Raw genomic sequence first — 19,725 nt, 5'->3', positions numbered from 1 at the left:
AGCAAGCTCGCATTGAGCTTGCTCAAACAGGCTTTCTCCGCCCTCCCTCGCCGCAAACGCAAAGCGTTTGGGGAGGGAGAGTCGGAGCGCCGAAAGATCCCCTTCTCCGTGCGTAAAACATGACGCTGGGCGCCCGGAGAAGGGTTGCCCCCGGCAGACTCTGGTTCCGTAGAACCAGAGCCCAAAACAGGACGAGACATCCTACCTCGCCCTGTACGTACCCTTAAAGACCGAGAATTAACAAAATTCAAAGAAAATTTAGGTCAATACTCAAGTGAATGAGGCGAAACGAGAAGCAGACGACCGGTCACCACGAAGTAGGACGGGAGGCACGCCGAGTCCGCCACACAAAAACGGAGGCACAAGTTGAAGGAAACACAACGTAGCCTCAAGCCAGAAGTGGAATAACACACAATAATCCAACAGGTGATAGTCCACACAGAAAAGGAGCCTCTTAGTCCAAAATAATCCGGGAGCGTAGCAGAAACACAGCCGGTCTGACACGCGCGAAAAAAGAAAGAGGACGCGCCACCTACATCCTGTAAGGGGGAAGCACTCGGACAGTGCTTGGGATCCACGGTGGCGCATGGTTATGGGAGATAATTGTACCCACTCAGCGTTTTGTCCAATTTTTTCGGCCTATAATAGATAATGTGCAAGAATAGTACTGTCGAGGTAAGTGTTATATTGACAGGGTGGATTTATAGATCTATTACGGCCTTCATAATTGTACCTAAATCGACAGATTTTCATATTTTATTTGTTCCAGACACACAACAGAACATAGACACAAAATGAACACAAATACCACCCTACATATACTGATTACGCAAGATAACCCTATCTACTGATTACAAAACACATACCGTATTTGACGGACTACAAGCCGCAACTTTTTTTCAACAAAAATCGCATTGCGGCTTTTAAAAAGATGCGGCTAAAACGTTACCTAAACTTGAATAGCATTCACCTAATGGAAGTCGCCGCGGATTTTCATTTCGCTCGATTAGCGATTACCGGTACTTTATTAGCTCCCTACTCAAGACTCAGCGCTTTTCTCTTTCTTTCGCGAATCTTCGTTTGTCAACAAGTCGTCGTGACAAGATAGCGTACAGAGAAACACCGGATGTATCAGGATTTCGCGCGCGAGATTTTTCTTTTTTTTGTGTCTTGCGATAGTTGGAGGAGCGAGAGCCGCCATGTTGTGTTTTCGTCTGCTCGACATGTGCGCCAAAGTCGTAAATCATCCAAAAAAAGCTTTTTCCGGGCGGGACTACATGTGTGTGTTGGTTACAAATTGTGTGTGCGATATTTTTCTTCAAACTTTTTCACTTTTCTTCTTTGTTTCACTTGTTTATTCTCGGAGCCGATTTCGCCAAATACCGTACTTTCGTTTGCCTGGTTGTTTTGATTGATTGACACGATCTGATTATATTTTTTTCGACGGCGGCTAATATAGTGAAGCGGCCTGTACGTGGCTCGTCCCAATTTTTTTGTTAAAAGTCGGGGGTGCGGCTTATAAAACGGTGCAACTTGTAATCCGTCAAATACGGTACACACACACTTACACAGATATTTGCACCCACATCCACAAATGCTCACAGTCGCACATACAAACACCCAATCTCTCACCATGCGTGTGTGGTGCTGGGTCAGCCTGTCTTGCAGCGTTTGTTGTGCAGCGGTCAAGAGTCTGTTTACATCACGATGGTTCCTGGCCTCAATCTCGTACGCCATGGTCAGAAATTCGTTTCTGGCTCGTTGATCCACCAAATATTTGATCACCTGCAGGACAGCGGTTTCTATTAACTTGATTTCTCCATGTCACTATTACACTCAAAATAATAACTAACTAACATGATGACATAATCTCAAGGGAGACATACAAGTGTTACGTTTAAAATGTCAATTTCCATATTTTTTTTTTTTTAAAGGACTGAAGAAAGCGGCAAAGACATGGTACTGTACATCTTAATGAGATTCACAACAGTGGCTTCTAATTCACTACTACTTTTACACAACATTTGAGCCGAACTGAACGCCCCATTTAAAAAATTCTTATTGCAGTTTGAAATCTACAAACAAAGTGAGTCTAAGTTAAACTGGCTGATGCCTTTACTGTGAAATAATTTCAGCTACAGTGCTATCTGCGATGAAAGGACACCCTTGAAACCATCAACAAGTGTACCTATATTGCAGGTGGCCTGTCATAACAAGTATATTTTGGTCAAAATGATAGACAAAGGGATTGGGACGTGTCATCTCATCAAGAGGGCTATAAATAGCAAGTACAGGTGACCAAAAAAAATGCAACCCACAAAATTGTCAAACCTTGTTATGTTGAGTCGATCCCCGAATTTGGAAATATTTTCTGAAAGTGCACAAAAGTCAGATCATTTTACTTACAAACCTGCCACTTTGTGGACAGGTTATGCATAAGTTGAAGTTAATGTGCACCAAATATGAAGTCATTCAGCCAATAGATGTAGAAGTTTTTAGCAATTTTGGGGGGTTGCATTTTTGGGGGGGTCACTTTGTATCACTGCACATCAAACTGCATACCTGGTCTTGGTTAGCAGTAAAATAGTCTTGGCGTGCCAGCTTGAGACGATAGTCCCCAGTGAGAATACTGGTTCCTTGCAGAGTTCCCAGTTCTCTCACTAGTGCCGCAAGTTCACCCTCGGCCAGTTCCCGCAGCTCTGCGCCTGTCACTGAAAGTGTGACCTTCACCTCTTGTACCTGCCCACTATGATGGACACAAAGAGATTAGCAAAGAAACTGTATTCGTTGACACAACAATGGTGCTAAATACCAACACTTGAATCCTTTGTTCTTTTCTAGAGGGGTAAGATGAAAAAGACAGAAGCACAGAAAAACAACAACCTACTGGGAAACGCTTCAAATGAAAAGAGTACAAACACGAGGCCATAAGCAGTCCTTACCCCCCCCCCCCCCCCCTACACACACAAAGCTTAAAACAATAACAGGAATAGAAGACATGCACACAGGTGCACATGGATGCACACACTCACACACACCAAACAAATCCAGGCATGCATAAAAACTTGCACACACACATTGACACACATTCCCTCTCTCTCCCACGGTTATGAATGTCACCTTAAATCTTGAAGGTTTGTTGGGAATTGACCGTTCTGCAATTTACGTAGAATGTCATCAGCAACTTGACTGACATTAACAGCACACTTGTATTCTGCCAGTGCGTTGATACGTTCACCCTCGCTCTTAGAAAACCTGCCAACAAAACAAAATCCAGCCTGTGACTGACAATATACAAATCATTTGCATTTCAACCCTGAATTAAATCTCTGATGCAGTTCCACCACTTTAAGTAAATCATATTAAACTTTTCGTTCTATAGTTACTCAAACCACCCAAATGCTCTGAGCTTTGAATTTTTGAATGATAAACCAAATAAACAAGGTATATATACAATGAAAAATATAGACAAGTGAAATGGAACAAGAACAAAATGGACAAGAAGACATACAGTCGAACCCACTTAAAACGAACACGCTAGTTACGAATTTTGACTTATAACGTATTAGTTTTAAGTTCCCAACTGAATACCTCTTTCTTCATGCTTAAAAAAAATGCTTAAAACGAATTCTTTGTAACGAATTTATGCTTATAACGAGCACTTTTTGGATTCCCAAGCATGCATAACTCACACTTATGACGAAATCTTTAAACTCGTCCCGAGATCGACATATCATGGGAATTTGAGAAGTTTGAATACATGTGTCAAAGTCTTCCCTTGCGTCGACTGCTTGAACCATTGCTCAACCGATCACTGAATAAAGTTAAACTGATTACACTGTACTCACAAAACAATTTCAAATTTAGAATCAAAGTGATTGATAGCTCAGACACTGAACATGAATGACTGACTGACGTTTATTTCCTTCGCGAATACCAAAAACGAAACATCAATGTTTTGAACGGACGCCATTGCCAAAAAATATAGATGCCAGAGTGGTTTCCCTTGGACAAGGGAAACCACACTCTCAACGTTTGCGTTCGCCGGTTCGCGATAGTTTATCAGTCAGTCAGTGCTATCGATTTGGATTTGAACATCATGTTGCAACAAAACAAAAAAAACTAAATTGGCCAAGGTTTGCTACCCGTCGCCAAGGTAAGTGATTCCGGACAAATGATAGGAACACCGCGAATGTGGACAGTGTCAGTGTGTGCGTGTGTGTGACCAAAAACGTAACAACTGGATGAAACATCTGTGTGCTCACTCTCACTCAAACTCAACAATCATCACTCAACATGAGACACACATGAACATGTAACTGAATATGTCACTTTATTGTCTAAACGTGAAGCAGCATGAAAGTTGCGAAAGAAACAAATTGAAACACCATAAAATGTACAAGACTTAAAAAAAAAAAAATAAATAAACAAAATAAAAAATCAATCAATTTTCTTAATACGAATTTTGGTTAAGACGAACTTTTTTTCCGATCCCCAGTGATTCGTCTTAAGCGAGTTCGACTGTATATCAAAATTGGATTTCTGAATCAAAGATTTCAAATGTAATAAAGCCAACAAATGTACATTTCAATCAGTGAGTCAAAACGTGACAGGCTACTTACACTGTCTGCAGCCTGCTGAGTTCCTCGCAGTCCTGAAGAAAGGCTTGCTCTGATGGGCCCTTGACCAGTAACGAAGTGGGGTCGCTGACCTCCAACAGTTGGTAACGAGACAGCTCTCCTCCCGCAATGTCAGCTATACCCTGTGTAAAAAAATATCTTGTGAGTCTGCTGAAATGTTATTCCTAGAATCACGAAGCATGCAAAATGGAGCCGTTTTAGCTTCTTGTTGTTGTGTATTATAAGACAGTTTTACCCGCCTTTGTCTCAGTCTAACACTTTTTGTTTTGAGTAACCCTTGTGGGATTATCCGTTGTGAAAGGGTGCGTCCCTTTACCCTGTTTTGAGCCCCCACTGGCCAATCATGTTTTCGCGTTTCTATAACCCACCGCACTCTGACATGAGTTACAGAATATTTTTGGTACACACTTGGTTTTGGGCTTGCATGTTGGGCTTGCATGTACACACAAAGGGAGATAAGGCACTGGCAGGTCTGCACGTAAGTTGACCCGGGAGATCATAAAAATCTCCACCCTTTAACCCACCAGATGCGAACGTGATACGAACACTCAACCTTCCGCACAGACGGCTGGCGTCTTATCCACTAAGCCATTGCGCCCGTCTAAACAAGCTGATAAAGCTTTGTCTGACGGGCGCTGTGGCGGGGTGGTAAGAGGTTGGCCTCTTAATCGGAAGGTCGAGGGTTCGAATCCCGGCCGCGGCCACCTGGTGGGTTAAGTGTGGAGATTTTTCCGATCTCCCAGGTCAACTTATGTGCAGACATGCTAGTGGCTTATCCCCCTTCGTGAGTACACGCAAGCACAAGACCAAGTGCGCACGAAAAAGAGCCTGTAATCCATGTCAGAGTTCGGTGGGTTATAGAAACACGAAAATACCCAGCATGCTTCCTCCGAAAGCGGCGTATGGCTGCCTAAATGGCGGGGTAAAAACGGTCATACACGTAAAATTCCACTCGTGCAAAAACACGAGTGTACGTGGGAGTCTAAGCCCATGAACGAAGAAGAAGAAGAAGCTTTGTCTTGTTGTTGGTAGCCTTTCACCAAATCTGAAACTGTATTCTTTTGTGTGTTACGATTCCTTTACCAGACCTTTCACCCCATTTTGGAACCCCCATCAACCAACCAGCAAGTCTCCTTGGGTTGTTTGGTTTGTGTGTTTAAGACTGTTTCACCAGCCTTTCGCCAGGTCTCAAATTGGTTTTTTTGTTGTTGAGTGGATTCCGAGACCTATGCCTTATTTTTTTGGCCCAATCAGCTATTAAAGGATGCATCCCTGTCACTCTCTGCACCGGCAAATCAGATCTTTTAATTAAAAATTTTAGTAATAAATTTTCATTTGATTAATATACTTACCCAACTCACATATAGCAATTAACCCATAGTTCAGTGCTGATACCGCTGTACGCGTCCCCTTAGCAACAAGGAAGACGCCTCTAAAAAAGAGTGACCGAGACCCGTAAGGGTATCCAGGCCAGCCCGTAAGGGAGGCTGCCTTCCATATGCGCGCGCATATGCCGCCATCTTGTCATTCTACACGAAGCCCAACTCACTACTTTTTTAGACCCCCATACCCCCCACAGCGGGGAGGCGGGAGGGAATAAACGATGTGAGTTGGGTAAGTATATTAATCAAATGAAAATTTATTACTAAAATTTTTAATTAAATTACATATCTTACCCAACTCACATATAGCAGATTGCTACTATAGGAGGAGGGTACTTACCAACTTAAGACCGCAGGACCTGCCCTGCAGCCACGAGAGCCGGCAAAGCCGCACTGCCATCTTGCCGCCTTGCAGCAATGTCTCTCAAATAAAAATTGATGAACACGTCCTCAGATTTCCAATAAGCCGCCGCCAGGACCTCTGATAGGCGCCCTGAGCTAAGCACGGCCACAGAAGACGCCCAAGCCCTCGCTTCGTGCGTCCTGGCTGACGTAAGAGGAAGCACCGCCCTGACCTCGCCAGACTGGCGTTGCCACCATCCATACGCTTGCTTAATGGTCAGTGAAACCCATTTAGTCAAGGTGACCTTCGAGATATCCTTCGCTCGCACAGTGTTGAGGGATATAAACAATAATTTCTGAGTTTCCGAGCGAATCGGCGAAGACCTAGACAGGTAGCTGCTTAACGCCCTGACAGGACAATTTGACAGATCGGGGTCTCCAGGAGCGAGTATATCGCTCAAGGGTGGAATACGAATGCAAGGCGAAGCCTGACTGGGCTTTTGATTTTTAGCGAGAAAATTAGACGTAAATCTCAAAGAGTAGGAGCCATCCCTCTCCAGGGAAATATCTTTAGCGAGACCAGAAAGTGCGTGCACCTCGCTACCCCTCCTAGCCGTGGCAAGCAAGACCAAAAACAGAGTTTTTCTCGTCAAATTAGGTAAACTAGCCAACCGGAGAGGCTCAAAGTCCTCCGATGCAAGGAAACGGAGAACCACAAACAGATCCCAGGCAGGGAGCTGTGATCTTGAGAGAGCTGCGTCAAGGGCAGCTCCCTTAAGCACGCTTGAAATGACACCGTCAAGATTGATCTTGCGACCGAGCTGTCTAAGAGTGGAAGAAATCGCAGACCTTCTAACTCGCAGTGAAGAAGGAGAGACCCCCCTACTAGCCAACCAAGAGAGGTGGTTGGCTACCTCCATGGACCTTGGGGAAAGATGTTGAACCTTATTCTCAGAGCACCACTTGGCCCATGCAGCCCAATGAGAAGAGTAAACGGAGCTAGTTGAGTCTCTGTGTGCTTTCTGTACCAGTTTCAAAGTTGTGGCCGAGGCCCCGGCACGACGCAGAGCGATTCTGACAGAATCCAGCCGTGAAGCTGCAACGCTTGCGGATTCTCGTGCGGGACCCCTGACCTGGGCTGTAACAGGTCGCCCCTTCGAACGCCTAGAGGAATGGGTGGGCGCACTGCCAGCCGCAGAAGGTCCGGATACCAGTGCTGGCTGGGCCAAAGAGGAGCAACCAGCACCAGCGCTGGCTTTTCCAGATCCACTTTTCTTACTACCTTCCCTAGCAGGCAAAACGGAGGAAAAGCGTAAGCCTGCAGATTTGACCAATCCAGATCCAACGCGTTCACCGCCCACGCCAGAGGGTCCGGGAACGGTGAGACGAAAAGGGGAAGCCTGGTGGAGAATCTCGTTGCAAACAGATCTATGCAAGGCTTGTCTACTTGAACCCAAAGGCGGTCCAACGCCTGGTGGGAGAGGGTCCATTCTGAGTGCAGAACCTTGTCCCCCCGACTGAGGGCATCCGCCAAAACATTGAGCGTGCCCTTCAGGTACTTCGCTGAGAGAAGTATGTTGTGCGAGCTGCACCAAACCAACAGACGGCAAGCGCTCTCCGACAGCTTCTGCGAGCGTGTGCCCCCCTGCCGATTTATGTAAGCGGCCACAGTCGTATTGTCCGTGTGGACTTGAACATGACTGCCCCCCAGAAGCGGCAGGAAAGCCTGTAAACCCAGAGACACAGCCTCCAGCTCCAGCACGTTTATGTGCTGTGGAGCTAGGGAGAGATCCCACAGACCTGAGGCTGTCTGATCGGCCAGATGAGCACCCCAGCCTGTCATGGATGCATCTGTAACAAGAATGTTCTCCGGCGCCGGAGGAACGATCGGAACACCCTGAGAGACCCAGGGGAGCAGCCAAACACTTGTAGTGTTGCTGAACCAACTCCCCAGTCCTATGCGAACATTCCAGCCCTGAGAGGCTTGGTCCCACTGCCTCCTCAAAGCCGCCTGAAACGGCCTCTTGTGGACCCTGCCTAGAGGCACAAGGGGAGCCATCGATTCCATCTGCCCCAGTAGGGAGGACAACTCCCGGGCCGTGGACACACTCTTTCCTTTCAACGAGCGAACCAAGTTCTGAAGCTTGTCCACCCTCTTTTGAGAGGGACGGACTAACCACTCCACCGTATCGAAATCCATGCCCAGGTAAGTGAAGCGTTGGGATGGTTCTAACTCTGACTTCCCTAGATTGACTGTAAAGCCCAGCTGAGCCGCCAGGTCGAGAACCCTCGCAGTCTGAGTTCTGCACATGTACTGGTCCTGCTGCAGATTCAACCAATCGTCTAAATACGCCCGTAGGCGTACCCCCTCTTGTCTGACAAGGGAGCAAAGCTGGCGAACGACCAGCGTGAAGATCCAGGGGGCCAGGGAAAGCCCGAAGGGGAGTGCCCGAAATTGAAACACTTTCTCGCCCCACAGAAAGCGCAGCCATTTCCTGTCTTGAACATGCATGAGCACATGGAAATATGCGTCGGTGAGATCCACCGACGTGGCCCAATCTCCCGGACGCAGAGCTTCCCTTACAGAGAGAGGAGTCTCCATGACAAACTTGACTACCCGTAGGTAATTGTTCAGGGTGGACAGGTCCAAAACAGGCCTCCATGCCCCTGAGGCTTTGGGCACCACGAACAGCCTGCCGTAAAAGCCGAGGGACTCTCGATCTCGAACTTCCTCTATCGCACCCTTCAGGAGTAGGGAAGCCACCTCCGCATGAACGGCTGACTTGGCTTCCGGGTCCACGGGATATCTGAAAGGCGGAGGTATCCTGGACAGAGGTGCCTTCCCCTCTGCCCAGAGGAGACGGAATCCCGAACGCACTATTCCCAAAATCCACCGGCTGGACACCAGGCGTGTCCAGGCGGCCAAGGCCCTGGAGGGGCCACCCGCCGCCACCACGGCGGGGGTTACTGGGAATAGTGGCTCGGGAGACCCTCATTGGGGGTGAGGCTTGTGCCCCGACCCCCGAGAACCCCCAAAGGAGCCTCTCTTCTGGTAAGGCGCGCCTCGCCCCCTACCCCGAAAAGAGGTGGACTGATTTTGCATCTTGCCCCCCCCAGACGAAGAAGGCTGAGCCTTACTCTGGGAGGTAGGCTTGCTCTGAACCTTCTGAAAGCCGTGGTGAGCAATCCTTGCAATAGCCAGATCCCTAGCGTCCTGGGTTTCCTTCTGCAAAGCGTCCAAAGAGGAAGTACCCAGCAGCGACCCTTCCGTAAACGGGGATACCTTAAGTCTGTCAATGGTACCCCTGTCTCGGATCTTTGAACCCGCCAAAAAGGCAGTTCTGCGGGAATGTACAGCATGCCCGTAAAGCCTGGCTGCCAAGCTCAATTGTTCCTGAGAGACCTTGGCAAGCGTCGCCAACAGAGTTGTCACATCCTCCTGGGAGGCGTCGTAACGGAACTCAAACGGGTCTAACGATGAAGCGATAGACCTAGACAAAGAGCGTTGGAGAGAACTAGAGACGGAACCCAACTCGAGCAGAGATCTACCCGTCTCCTCCAAAGCCTGAAGAGCAGACTCCGTGTAAGGGACTGTTCTATCCCTGGCATACCCGTCCTCCCGCAGAGAAAGCAGTTCCGGAGTCACCGGTAGAACTGATCTCGGCAAAGCGAAAGAGTCAAGTAGAGCGACGGGACGAACCGACAGTTTAGAGCTCTTTGAGAGCGCAGAACAAGGAACGTGTTGACCCGCTTTAGCCAACCAGGGGCCCACCACCTCCGGCGCCTCCCCATGCTGTGACAACAGCGGAAAGGCATCGGACATAGCTCGACCTTTCGCAAAAACCTTCGACATCTCGACCGCCACAGAGGGGGACTCCCGGAATCGGAACGAACTTTTCGGTTCCTTAGCACTCCTGAAATCCCCTAAGGCAGAAGGAGGATGGACAAACTGAGATTTGTTCACCGCCACCTCCTCCTCGAGATATTTCGAAGCCACTCCAGCCGCCAGAGCCACCGCATCTGGCAGCTGCCGTGGCAAAAAGAATCCAGCACCTTCAGCCTGAGAGGCGGCACCGTCATCCAGGTAGCCTTCGTGCCCTTCCGTGCACTCCGGAGACTGGTCCCCGTACTGACTAACAGAGTCAAGTCCAGAGCCAGCCATACTACCACCAACTTCCTGCCCCCTGGGCGGAAGCAGATGCCCTTCAACCTGACTACGGTCGGGAAGAATAGGAACATCTGTTCGCTTGTCAGGGCCCTTAGCACCCACTGACACCCCGACTAAGCGGTGGATATCAGCCGATGTTTCAGAACTTTCACCTGGGATGAGACCCAAGGCTACTCCCTCAAGACAACGCTCACGTGGAGTGCACATACCTTGTGAAGAAGAACGGACACCGGCCGGAGACCCCACGGGAGCCTGAGAGATCCCATCCTGAGACGCATGCACGTCCGCCCTCGTAACAGTAGCAGAGGGAGGCAAACGCACACTGGCCAGCGACGACGTACCCCCGACACCTGCCGGCAGCGCACGTATCTCCGCCTTAGTTGACGAAACTTCAGCCGCTAAGGCCGAAACCTGAGAGCTTAATGTCAAAAGCAAAGAAGCAAAATCCGCAGATGCAAGCCCAGAACCTACAGGCGAGACATCCCCTACAACATGCTTAACCCCGAGCAAGGGCTTCTCCGTAGGTTTAGCAGACGAACCGGAAACTCCGGGCACGCCAACAACAACATCACTACATTTTTTGGATTCTGAACCCGAAAGAGACACGGGCGTATCGCCGTGCGTTTTAGAACTTCTAGAACTTCTAGAACTTTTCTTAACAGGAGAGGGCGAAGCAGCTACATGTTTAGATGTTGACCTCTTCCCGTCCGCATTGTCGGCCATGATGAAAACAACTCACAAACAAATTTGGAAAAAATTTTGTAAGTCCGAAAACAAGCCAACAATGCCGCCAAAATTCAGGTAAAAAATGGAAAGATCTCACCTCAACAGCAAATGCGAAGTCCGGAGACAAGAAGACACCAAGGGGAACACAAACCAGGTCTGGAAGACCAAGCAAGTAGGCTGAAAGCACAGCCGGAGCGTACCAAACACGACCAGCTCCACTGAGCGCTGAGAGTAGAATGACAAGATGGCGGCATATGCGCGCGCATATGGAAGGCAGCCTCCCTTACGGGCTGGCCTGGATACCCTTACGGGTCTCGGTCACTCTTTTTTAGAGGCGTCTTCCTTGTTGCTAAGGGGACGCGTACAGCGGTATCAGCACTGAACTATGGGTTAATTGCTATATGTGAGTTGGGTAAGATATGTAATTTAATGAGTATTCACACTCCACAAAAGTTTAATTCTGATGGATAAAAGTCATGCAAGAACAAAGATATTACAAACAAAAGTAATTTAAAATGTAGGTCTATAGTACGAACACACACATTTTCTGTTTGCAAGGCGCCCCTGCTGTGTCATGTATGTGACAGGAAGACCATCACCCTTCACAGCAGGCTCTCGAGCTATTTATTGCTCGACATTTCTTCTACGTCGCCGACACCTGTGAATTGTAGAGTTCTGTTTGTGATAGGGTCCGGCTGATGCTGTCTCCTTGTATGCTCTTGGGAACCTTAGCGTACCAATAGCAGTTTTTGTAGGGCTAAGAAATTAGCTCTAAAAATCTCAATCCGGTTTGAATGGCTTTGCCTCCAAAGGTGATTGTTGTGCGTCGGGCACTTGGATACATGTACAAAGAACTCACCTCAAAGAAGAGTTTCTTGGTGAAGCTGGTGAGTTCTCTGGAGTAGTTCTCCTCCACCCTGTGGAACTGATCCAGTCTGAGCTGGGACAGAAAAGCCTTGTCATCACCCCCTCGCTCCGAATCGGACGGACTGTCATCATGATACAGGCTGCAAAGCCGCTGCACGCTTTCCGCAAGACGCTGTAGACTGGCATTGCTCTGAAAACATATCACAATAATTACTTCCACTTGATATGTAGAAAGTGCAGTCCATGTTTATTATAATAATTGTAATCTTTTGGGGCAAAATTTATCATATTACAATCTGTTTTTCAGAAATTGAAAGCATTCTTGATTCTTCACTGTACACATTTTGATTTACATAATGAACTTACATGCAATTAACCCCAATCCCACCCACCCACCCATTCTGTTTCCATTTCATCCCTTTTTCAAGCATGGAGCATATCAACAGACAAGATGCATATCATCTGTGATATCGTGGGACGTCGTAAGTGACTTGGCGCCAAGAGTCACTTGCAAGGTCCCACGATTTCATCGACAATTTATTACTTATATATATTCTCAATATTTCTCAAAAGTTATGTCCCAATAATGATATAAAATTGAAGCTGACCTCTGCATTAGCTCTGTGACATTTCTCCAGGCTGTGACGGTAATCCTGTTTTTTGGTCGTCTCAACATCAGACAACTTGGACAGTCTGTGTGCCAGCCCTGAGTGGTGCATACTGAAAGCAAAACAACATGACATTACACTACAATTAAGTCTTTATGGCATCCTGTTTCTTGGCAGTCTCAACATCAGACAGCTTGGAGAGTCTTAGTGCCAGCCCTGTGTGGTGCATACTGAAAGCAAAACAACGTGAGATTGCACTACAATTAAGTCTTTGTGGCATCCAACTTCCAAGCAAGAAAGAAAGAAAAAATGCAAGGGAATAGGAAAGGAGGCGATGGACAATAAAGAGAAACTCATAAAGCAAGGATGAAACTGAAAGCAATGAAAAAAAAAAAAGGGAAGGCATCGCAGAAAGGGTGATTCCTCACTGGAACAGTCTGCCAGAAACAGTTGTGACAGCACCATCAGTGAACAGTTTCAAAGGAAGGCTGGACAATTTCTGGGCAGACAGACCAGAGAAATTCTCGCCAACGTGCTACCAATAACCGCCCGTGCATGCCACCAAAAAAGTGTTATTGGAGTACTATTCGACAGGATCGATGAACAGGCCTAAGGCTTTAAACATCGCAAGTTCAAGTTCAAGTTCAAGGAAGGAGGAAAGAAAAAAAGATGCAAGTAAGGAATAAAAAAATAAAGGAAACAAAGAAAAACTTGAAGATGCACAATACTGACTAAAGCAGATTTATACAGACTAAACCAGTGTAGTTACAGTGATTCACTGTCATATATATATATCCCATATGGGTCAATGGACAATAGTTATCAATGAAAGTCTCACCTGAGAGTGTTTCTGGTCTTGACCATCTGTTCTTTCTTCTTCACGTGTCTCTCCAGATCCTCCTTCTTCTCTTCCACTTCTTCTCTGCAATAAAAAGTAAAACATACATTCAAAAACTTGCAAACAAACAGGTGGATAAACAAAAACAGTATATTCTTCTTCATTCACTACACGGGGACAGCAATCATTTGCATGTATGATGTGGTCCTCTAGACACTTGTCAATCTGAGTAAATTGTATATATACTTTGGCCTTAAATCAAAGTGTTTCCCTTCACAGATATCCTCTTGGGGTTGTCAGATGAGGGTAGTCTCCCATGCCAACAGAAGCTACCATTCAGAGAATGGTTTGCTTCTTAGTTGGATACCATGGGTTGACAACTCTCGCCATCAGTACCACCTGACCACTGATGAGACACAATAGTGTCGAAACACGTGTCTGGTCTAGGTACAAATACAATGGTCCTCCTCAGGACTAGATTACCTTGCGATACGTCCCCCACAAAGGGACTTTGCTCTGTAAATCTCGGTCCCCCTTGAGGAGGGTCTGATGCTCCCAATAGGCTGTCTGTGAAGGGATACTTACTTCTCTCTCTATCTCTGCTAAGAGATTTTAACAAATCTCGGAAGAAAGTCTCTGCTGACTTTCAATTGTTTCTTTCACAATTTCTGATGTTTTATATATATATATATATATATATACTGGTAGTGTTCAGACCTGGGAACCCCTGTTTTGCACTTGGAGTATTTTCAAACAAACTTGGTGTATTCTTAGAACAAGAAGGGCAAAGACCATACGACTCACATGCTTGACCTTGACCTTTACATGACCTTGACCTTTACATGACCTTGACCTTCGGGGTCAAGGTCAAATAACTAAACCTAGCAATGACATCATACACTAAGAACTGCTTTACACATTTTTCCTACCAAAATACATGTGACCTTGACCCAAGGTCAAGGTCATCCAAGGTCATGCAACACAAAGCTGTTAATTCAAGACATAGGAAGTACAATGGTGCTTATTGGCTCTTTCTACCATGAGATATGGTCACTTTTAGTGGTTCACTACCTTATTTTGGTCACATTTCATAAGGGTCAAAGTGACCTTGACCTTGATCATATGTGACCAAATGTGTCTCATGATGAAAGCATAACATGTGCCCCACATAATTTTTAAGTTTGAAACAGTTATCTTCCATAGTTCAGGGTCAAGGTCACTTCAAAATATGTATACAATCCAACTTTGAAGAGCTCCTGTGACCTTGACCTTGAAGCAAGGTAAACCAAACTGGTATCAAAAGATGGGGCTTACTTTGCCCTATATGTAAGGCTTCTTTTTAAGCCTACTGTCTATATGATACTTACCGAGACAGTACTTTCTTTTTTCGGCCTATAATAGATAATGTGCAAGAATAGTACTGTCGAGGTAAGTGTTATATTGACTATCATATATAGGTGAGGTATTCAATCTCAAAAACTTCAGAGAAAATGGGAAAAATGTGAAAAATAGCTGTTTTTTAGACAACATTTATGGTCCCTGCGACCTTGACCTTGAAGCAAGGTCAAGATGCTATGTATGTTTTTTGGGGCCTTGTCATCATACACCATCTTGCCAAATTTGGTACTGATAGACTGAATAGTGTCCAAGAAATATCCAACGTTAAAGTTTTCCGGACGGACGGACGGACGACTCGGGTGAGTACATAGACTCACTTTTGCTTCGCATGTGAGTCAAAAATGAACGTACTTCACACAGCATTCGAACATCCATTTACCAATGCATTTAAAACAAGAAGAGCAAACGCTCGATCGAGTCACTTTCGCAGTTCTGAATATTATATGAGGCATTAGATGGACAGGAAGAAATTGCTATTCACAACACAATGAGTCACGTTCACATAAAATTTGAGCCCGGTCACTTTTATAGTTTCCGAGAAAAGCCCAACGTTAAGTTGTGTGTTGCCGAACAGAAAAGGCTAGTTATCTCCCTTGTTTTTCTGATAACGTTCGTAAAAGGCTACAGATGTAAATACTTTGATGTAAAGAATAATCCTACAAAGTTTCAATCACATCCGATGAACTTTGTCAAAGATATAAAATGTCTAATTTTTCCTTTGACGCTGACCTGTGACCTTGAAAAAGGTCAAAGGTCAACGAAACCATCGTTAAAGTGTAGAGGTCATTGGAGGTCACGACTAAACAAAATATGAGCCCGATCGCTTTGATAGTTTCCGAGAAAAGATATAAAATGTCTAATTTTTCCTTTGACGCTGACCTGTGACCTTGAAAAAGGTCAAAGGTCAACGAAACCATCGTTAAAGTGTAGAGGTCATTGGAGGTCACGACTAAACAAAATATGAGCCCGATCGCTTTGATAGTTTCCGAGAAAAGTCCAACGTTAAGGTGGTGTCTACGGACGGCCGGCCGGACAGACTAACACTGACCGATTACGTAGAGTCACTTTTTCTCAAGTGACTCAAAAAATGCTTCTTTCAATGTTAACTGACAAAAATTGTAATCATGTGTCAAAATACATGTACTGGATCGGCTTCGGGATGCGCTTGTGAAGAAAAGTAGTCCCGGAATTTTTCTCATTGTATTTTTTTCCACGGACCCTGCTGATCGTATTCTAGACAACCAAGCGTACACAATACGGCGAAATCGTATGGGTTCCCAGGTCTGAGTGTTCTTCCCAGCCTCAGAGGACAAATTAGTCAATTGGACCGGGACTGAAAATAACTTTATATGCATAGATCCAAATGTTCTGGCTGTGTTCGCTTAGTAGGAAAATTGTTGACCAGAAGACCTCGTTGGCATTATACTTGTCTCGTCTAAATATCGGACCCTATTGCTACGCTGAAAACACAATAGCTGTTAACCCTTACACTGGTGCAATTCTGTAACACATGTTACATAGCCACTGGTGAATTAACAGAGAGAAAAATAACAAAAAACAGTCATATAGGTTTTTGCATCCATGGGAGGTAATCGGAACCAACCAAACAGACTGAGCCAGTAGCGCGACATATGTCGTGACAACCAGGTGACTGTATACGTAAAGTAGCGCGACATTTGTCGCGACAACCAGCCTAAGGGTTAATAACGCCAGCTAAATAACTATTGTGACAAACTGACTATAAGCAATACTTACTTGAGTAATTCAAAGGAAACATCTTCACCATGTTGGGATGACAAACACTCCAGAGCTTTCTGCAGTAAGGGGCCCTCCAACACAGCTTCCCCGCTCTGCTCCAATTCAATGAACCTGTCAGTGATAAATCAAGGCCATCAACACACCGTTCACACTGTGTGGTTTTACAACTTGAATATCAAGCTGTGTTGTTTAACATCTTGAATATTACAAGTTTATAAACAAAATGTTGAATGCTGATTGCTATTAGTATTATTATTACATGTATTATTATTTCTTTGTTCTCCTAGTACAGATAAAACCACAAAGTTCAGGGATGTCGTTAGGCGTCGGACATCCGACATAGACCGATTAAAAGGCTCAAATGTCCGATTCACATAGCCGCATGGCGGTCAGATGTCCTATCGTTTACAACTGAGCGCTATCATTGTCCGATAAGAACTGCATTCCTTCGGACAGCGCGTTATTTGATAATTTTCCTTTCATGATAGAAATCTTCAAAAAGTAACCAAGCGCTCTAACTGTTTGCGGCATGAGCCGTTTGCGTACACCCGTCTACAGCACACTAAAGTTAGGAGTACGGGAGACAACTCCAACTGACCAAGGCTCGCGTCTGCTTTAATTTGCTTTCGGTTAGAGATGAAGCGCACGGCACTGAATTATGCCACCGAAAAAATTCTAAAGCCTGCCAAAGCACAGTTAAAAGCTGAACACGTTTGGCGTTTCAAGGGCATCGTGTGCTACATTAGGGCCAAGAACATGGGAAAACACGGCTAGCATCATTCTGGAAAATGACAGTGCCAATCGGACACTGGACAGTGTCGCCGCTGACACCTCCACAATCAACGGAAAGTAAAGTTTCGTCACTTGTAGATGGTGTCGGTACAGCAGGAAATTCACACAGACGGTCTTTTAATAATAATAAGGTTAACTATTCAGGGCTGACCCTGTTTAGTACTAGTTGGTAAGAATTTGACAGCAAAGAGACCATCTATATATAGGCAAACTGTTTTGTCGAATCTGTCAAAAAAAAGCTCTGTCAGGTAATCATGCAGTTTGTGTGCCAATCAAAGTAAGATTGCTGAAGTTTTTGGTTGCTTTTTAGTTTGTTTGTTTCTTTGTGTGTGTGTCCTGTTTGAAACAAAAGTAATAAAACAATATACGCACACAATGTTGGTGCATATACTGATTTGTGTGTCATATTAAAATGCCTGAAAGCAGTCAAATGTCCTATTGATGCCGAAGAGCTTAGGACATTTGTCCTATAGGTAAGAACTTGTGGCAACATCCCTGAAGTTGCTTCCAAGTATTATGTGATGTGACCATGAAGTATGTTTTATTTTGATTGGCTGAAATTAACTTTCACTTTTGATTAAACTATTACAAACTTAATTACAACATCAAATCAAAAGTTGTACTTTAAATCAAAGAACAGAATTCAACACTTACGCTTGTTTCTCTTCTGGTGTCAGAATATTCTGATGTCCAACGGTAGTGCAAAACCACGATAGGAAAGGCAGTACGTTTTCATCCTCAAACATCCAATCAAAAGTTTTTGCACTGAGGCTGCTGGCTTTGGGGTAACCAATCTGTTGGAGCGTCTCTATGAACTGTTGACCACTCATTCTGAGTCAGGGTAGATACAACTGTCTGTTACAGATTCTGACCGGACTTTGTTACTATTTGCTGCGTATCAGCCAGATGCTAACTCTAACCATTATCTTGGGTGAGAGTTGCCGCTGACTGTTTTGCTTGAACTTGGACGCCACGGTTTTTCCTTTCTTTGCATCATTGACCACCATGTCACACTGTTGGCTGTTGTAAACTTTACATTTGGATCCCATCAATTTTGTCTCCTGCAAAGTGAAAATTGATGAATGAGTTTAAGAAAACAAATGAGCAACTTAAGTCAAGTGACAAGTCCACACACTGGTTAAGTCCACACACTGGTTTCTGTGTGATATGTGCAGCCCCAAAAATAAACATGACAGTGGAGACAGAAGTTTCTCACATAAGAAAATCAACAGTTCATGTTGACAGAATACGGATATTTTTTCAAATCGTTATGGGTAAATTAATTGTGAAAGCTTTACTAATATATACTAGTATATATATTGAGGTCTAACGAGGTCTAACGTCTCACAACGTGCATGGTCGTCCTTGGCGGTCAAGAAAGCCACCGCGATCATTGCGCAGATGACACTTCTAGACCGCCAATATTTTGTGTGCGCATCACGTGCTCCACATAAATCGGCCGGAAACGAAGCAATTGGGAAACCTGGATATACAGTGGTATATTTGCAGATCTGGAAGCATCCAACCAAAAGCACACTTTTTGAAACTTTATTCGATTAATCAATACAAACAACACTGAAAATCGCAGAGCTGAAAGCTCTCGATAAGAGTGACCCCTGCACCTTACATTTTTCTGAGAACAACCCCAAAACAGACTCGATCATGTTGTTTAATTACTTCATGATCATGAGCAAAATTAGGGGGTTCAGTATTTTAGAAGCAAATACTGAATTAGTTGGATCAGGGAAGGAGACAATCAGACAGATGGATGGTGATCCACTGTTAACAAGTTCCCAGCTTCCCAAACAGTGCAGTAACACTAAATGTGACTGATATATATATATCATTATATGTCCACCACAGTGTACTACTTTCACTTCTCAATCGCATTCTCAGTTGATGTGTTGAAACCCGTAACTGCATAAGTTAAGTTACAAAGAGGAAAACAATTCAGACAAACATTGTCACAACTGTCACAAACACCGACACACATATATGTATTGAAATACAAAATACTGGTTCTCTCTGAAAATATGATCTTACTGTTGTTTAAACACCAGCAACATTCTGTGTGTACATTTCGGTAGTCTTCCCAGTTGCCCAGCCCGCCAGCAATTTCTCAACTTCTTTTCCATTGGCTTGAATTTGTAAGACGAAATAAGAGAACCAATCACATTAAGCGTTCTATAATTCTACTTCCGCTGAT

General features: G+C 45.0%; 1 protein-coding gene across 2 annotated transcripts in view; it reads right to left on the bottom strand.

The window, feature by feature from the left end:
- Nucleotides 1-19,658, bottom strand: part of LOC138967161 (HAUS augmin-like complex subunit 3) — a 30,177-nt gene extending 10,519 nt beyond the window's left edge. For both annotated transcript variants that reach the window (XR_011455859.1, XM_070339666.1), the window contains exons 1-10: nucleotides 19,563-19,658; nucleotides 18,174-18,580; nucleotides 16,725-16,838; nucleotides 13,572-13,655; nucleotides 12,734-12,845; nucleotides 12,118-12,315; nucleotides 4,623-4,762; nucleotides 3,121-3,255; nucleotides 2,563-2,746; nucleotides 1,633-1,785 (exon numbers count right to left, since the gene is read on the bottom strand). Coding sequence is in view for 1 of the 2 variants with exons in the window: in XM_070339666.1 (XP_070195767.1) it covers nucleotides 1,633-1,785; nucleotides 2,563-2,746; nucleotides 3,121-3,255; nucleotides 4,623-4,762; nucleotides 12,118-12,315; nucleotides 12,734-12,845; nucleotides 13,572-13,655; nucleotides 16,725-16,838; nucleotides 18,174-18,349 (1,296 nt within the window). In the remaining variant the exon portion in view is untranslated. The remainder of the gene's footprint in view (nucleotides 1-1,632; nucleotides 1,786-2,562; nucleotides 2,747-3,120; nucleotides 3,256-4,622; nucleotides 4,763-12,117; nucleotides 12,316-12,733; nucleotides 12,846-13,571; nucleotides 13,656-16,724; nucleotides 16,839-18,173; nucleotides 18,581-19,562) is intronic.
- Nucleotides 19,659-19,725: the final 67 nt, after the last annotated feature.

Source organism: Littorina saxatilis, linkage group LG5, assembly GCF_037325665.1.
Source record: "Littorina saxatilis isolate snail1 linkage group LG5, US_GU_Lsax_2.0, whole genome shotgun sequence".
Classification (NCBI taxonomy): domain Eukaryota; kingdom Metazoa; phylum Mollusca; class Gastropoda; order Littorinimorpha; family Littorinidae; genus Littorina; species Littorina saxatilis.
This window is presented reverse-complemented; position numbering and strand designations above follow the sequence as displayed.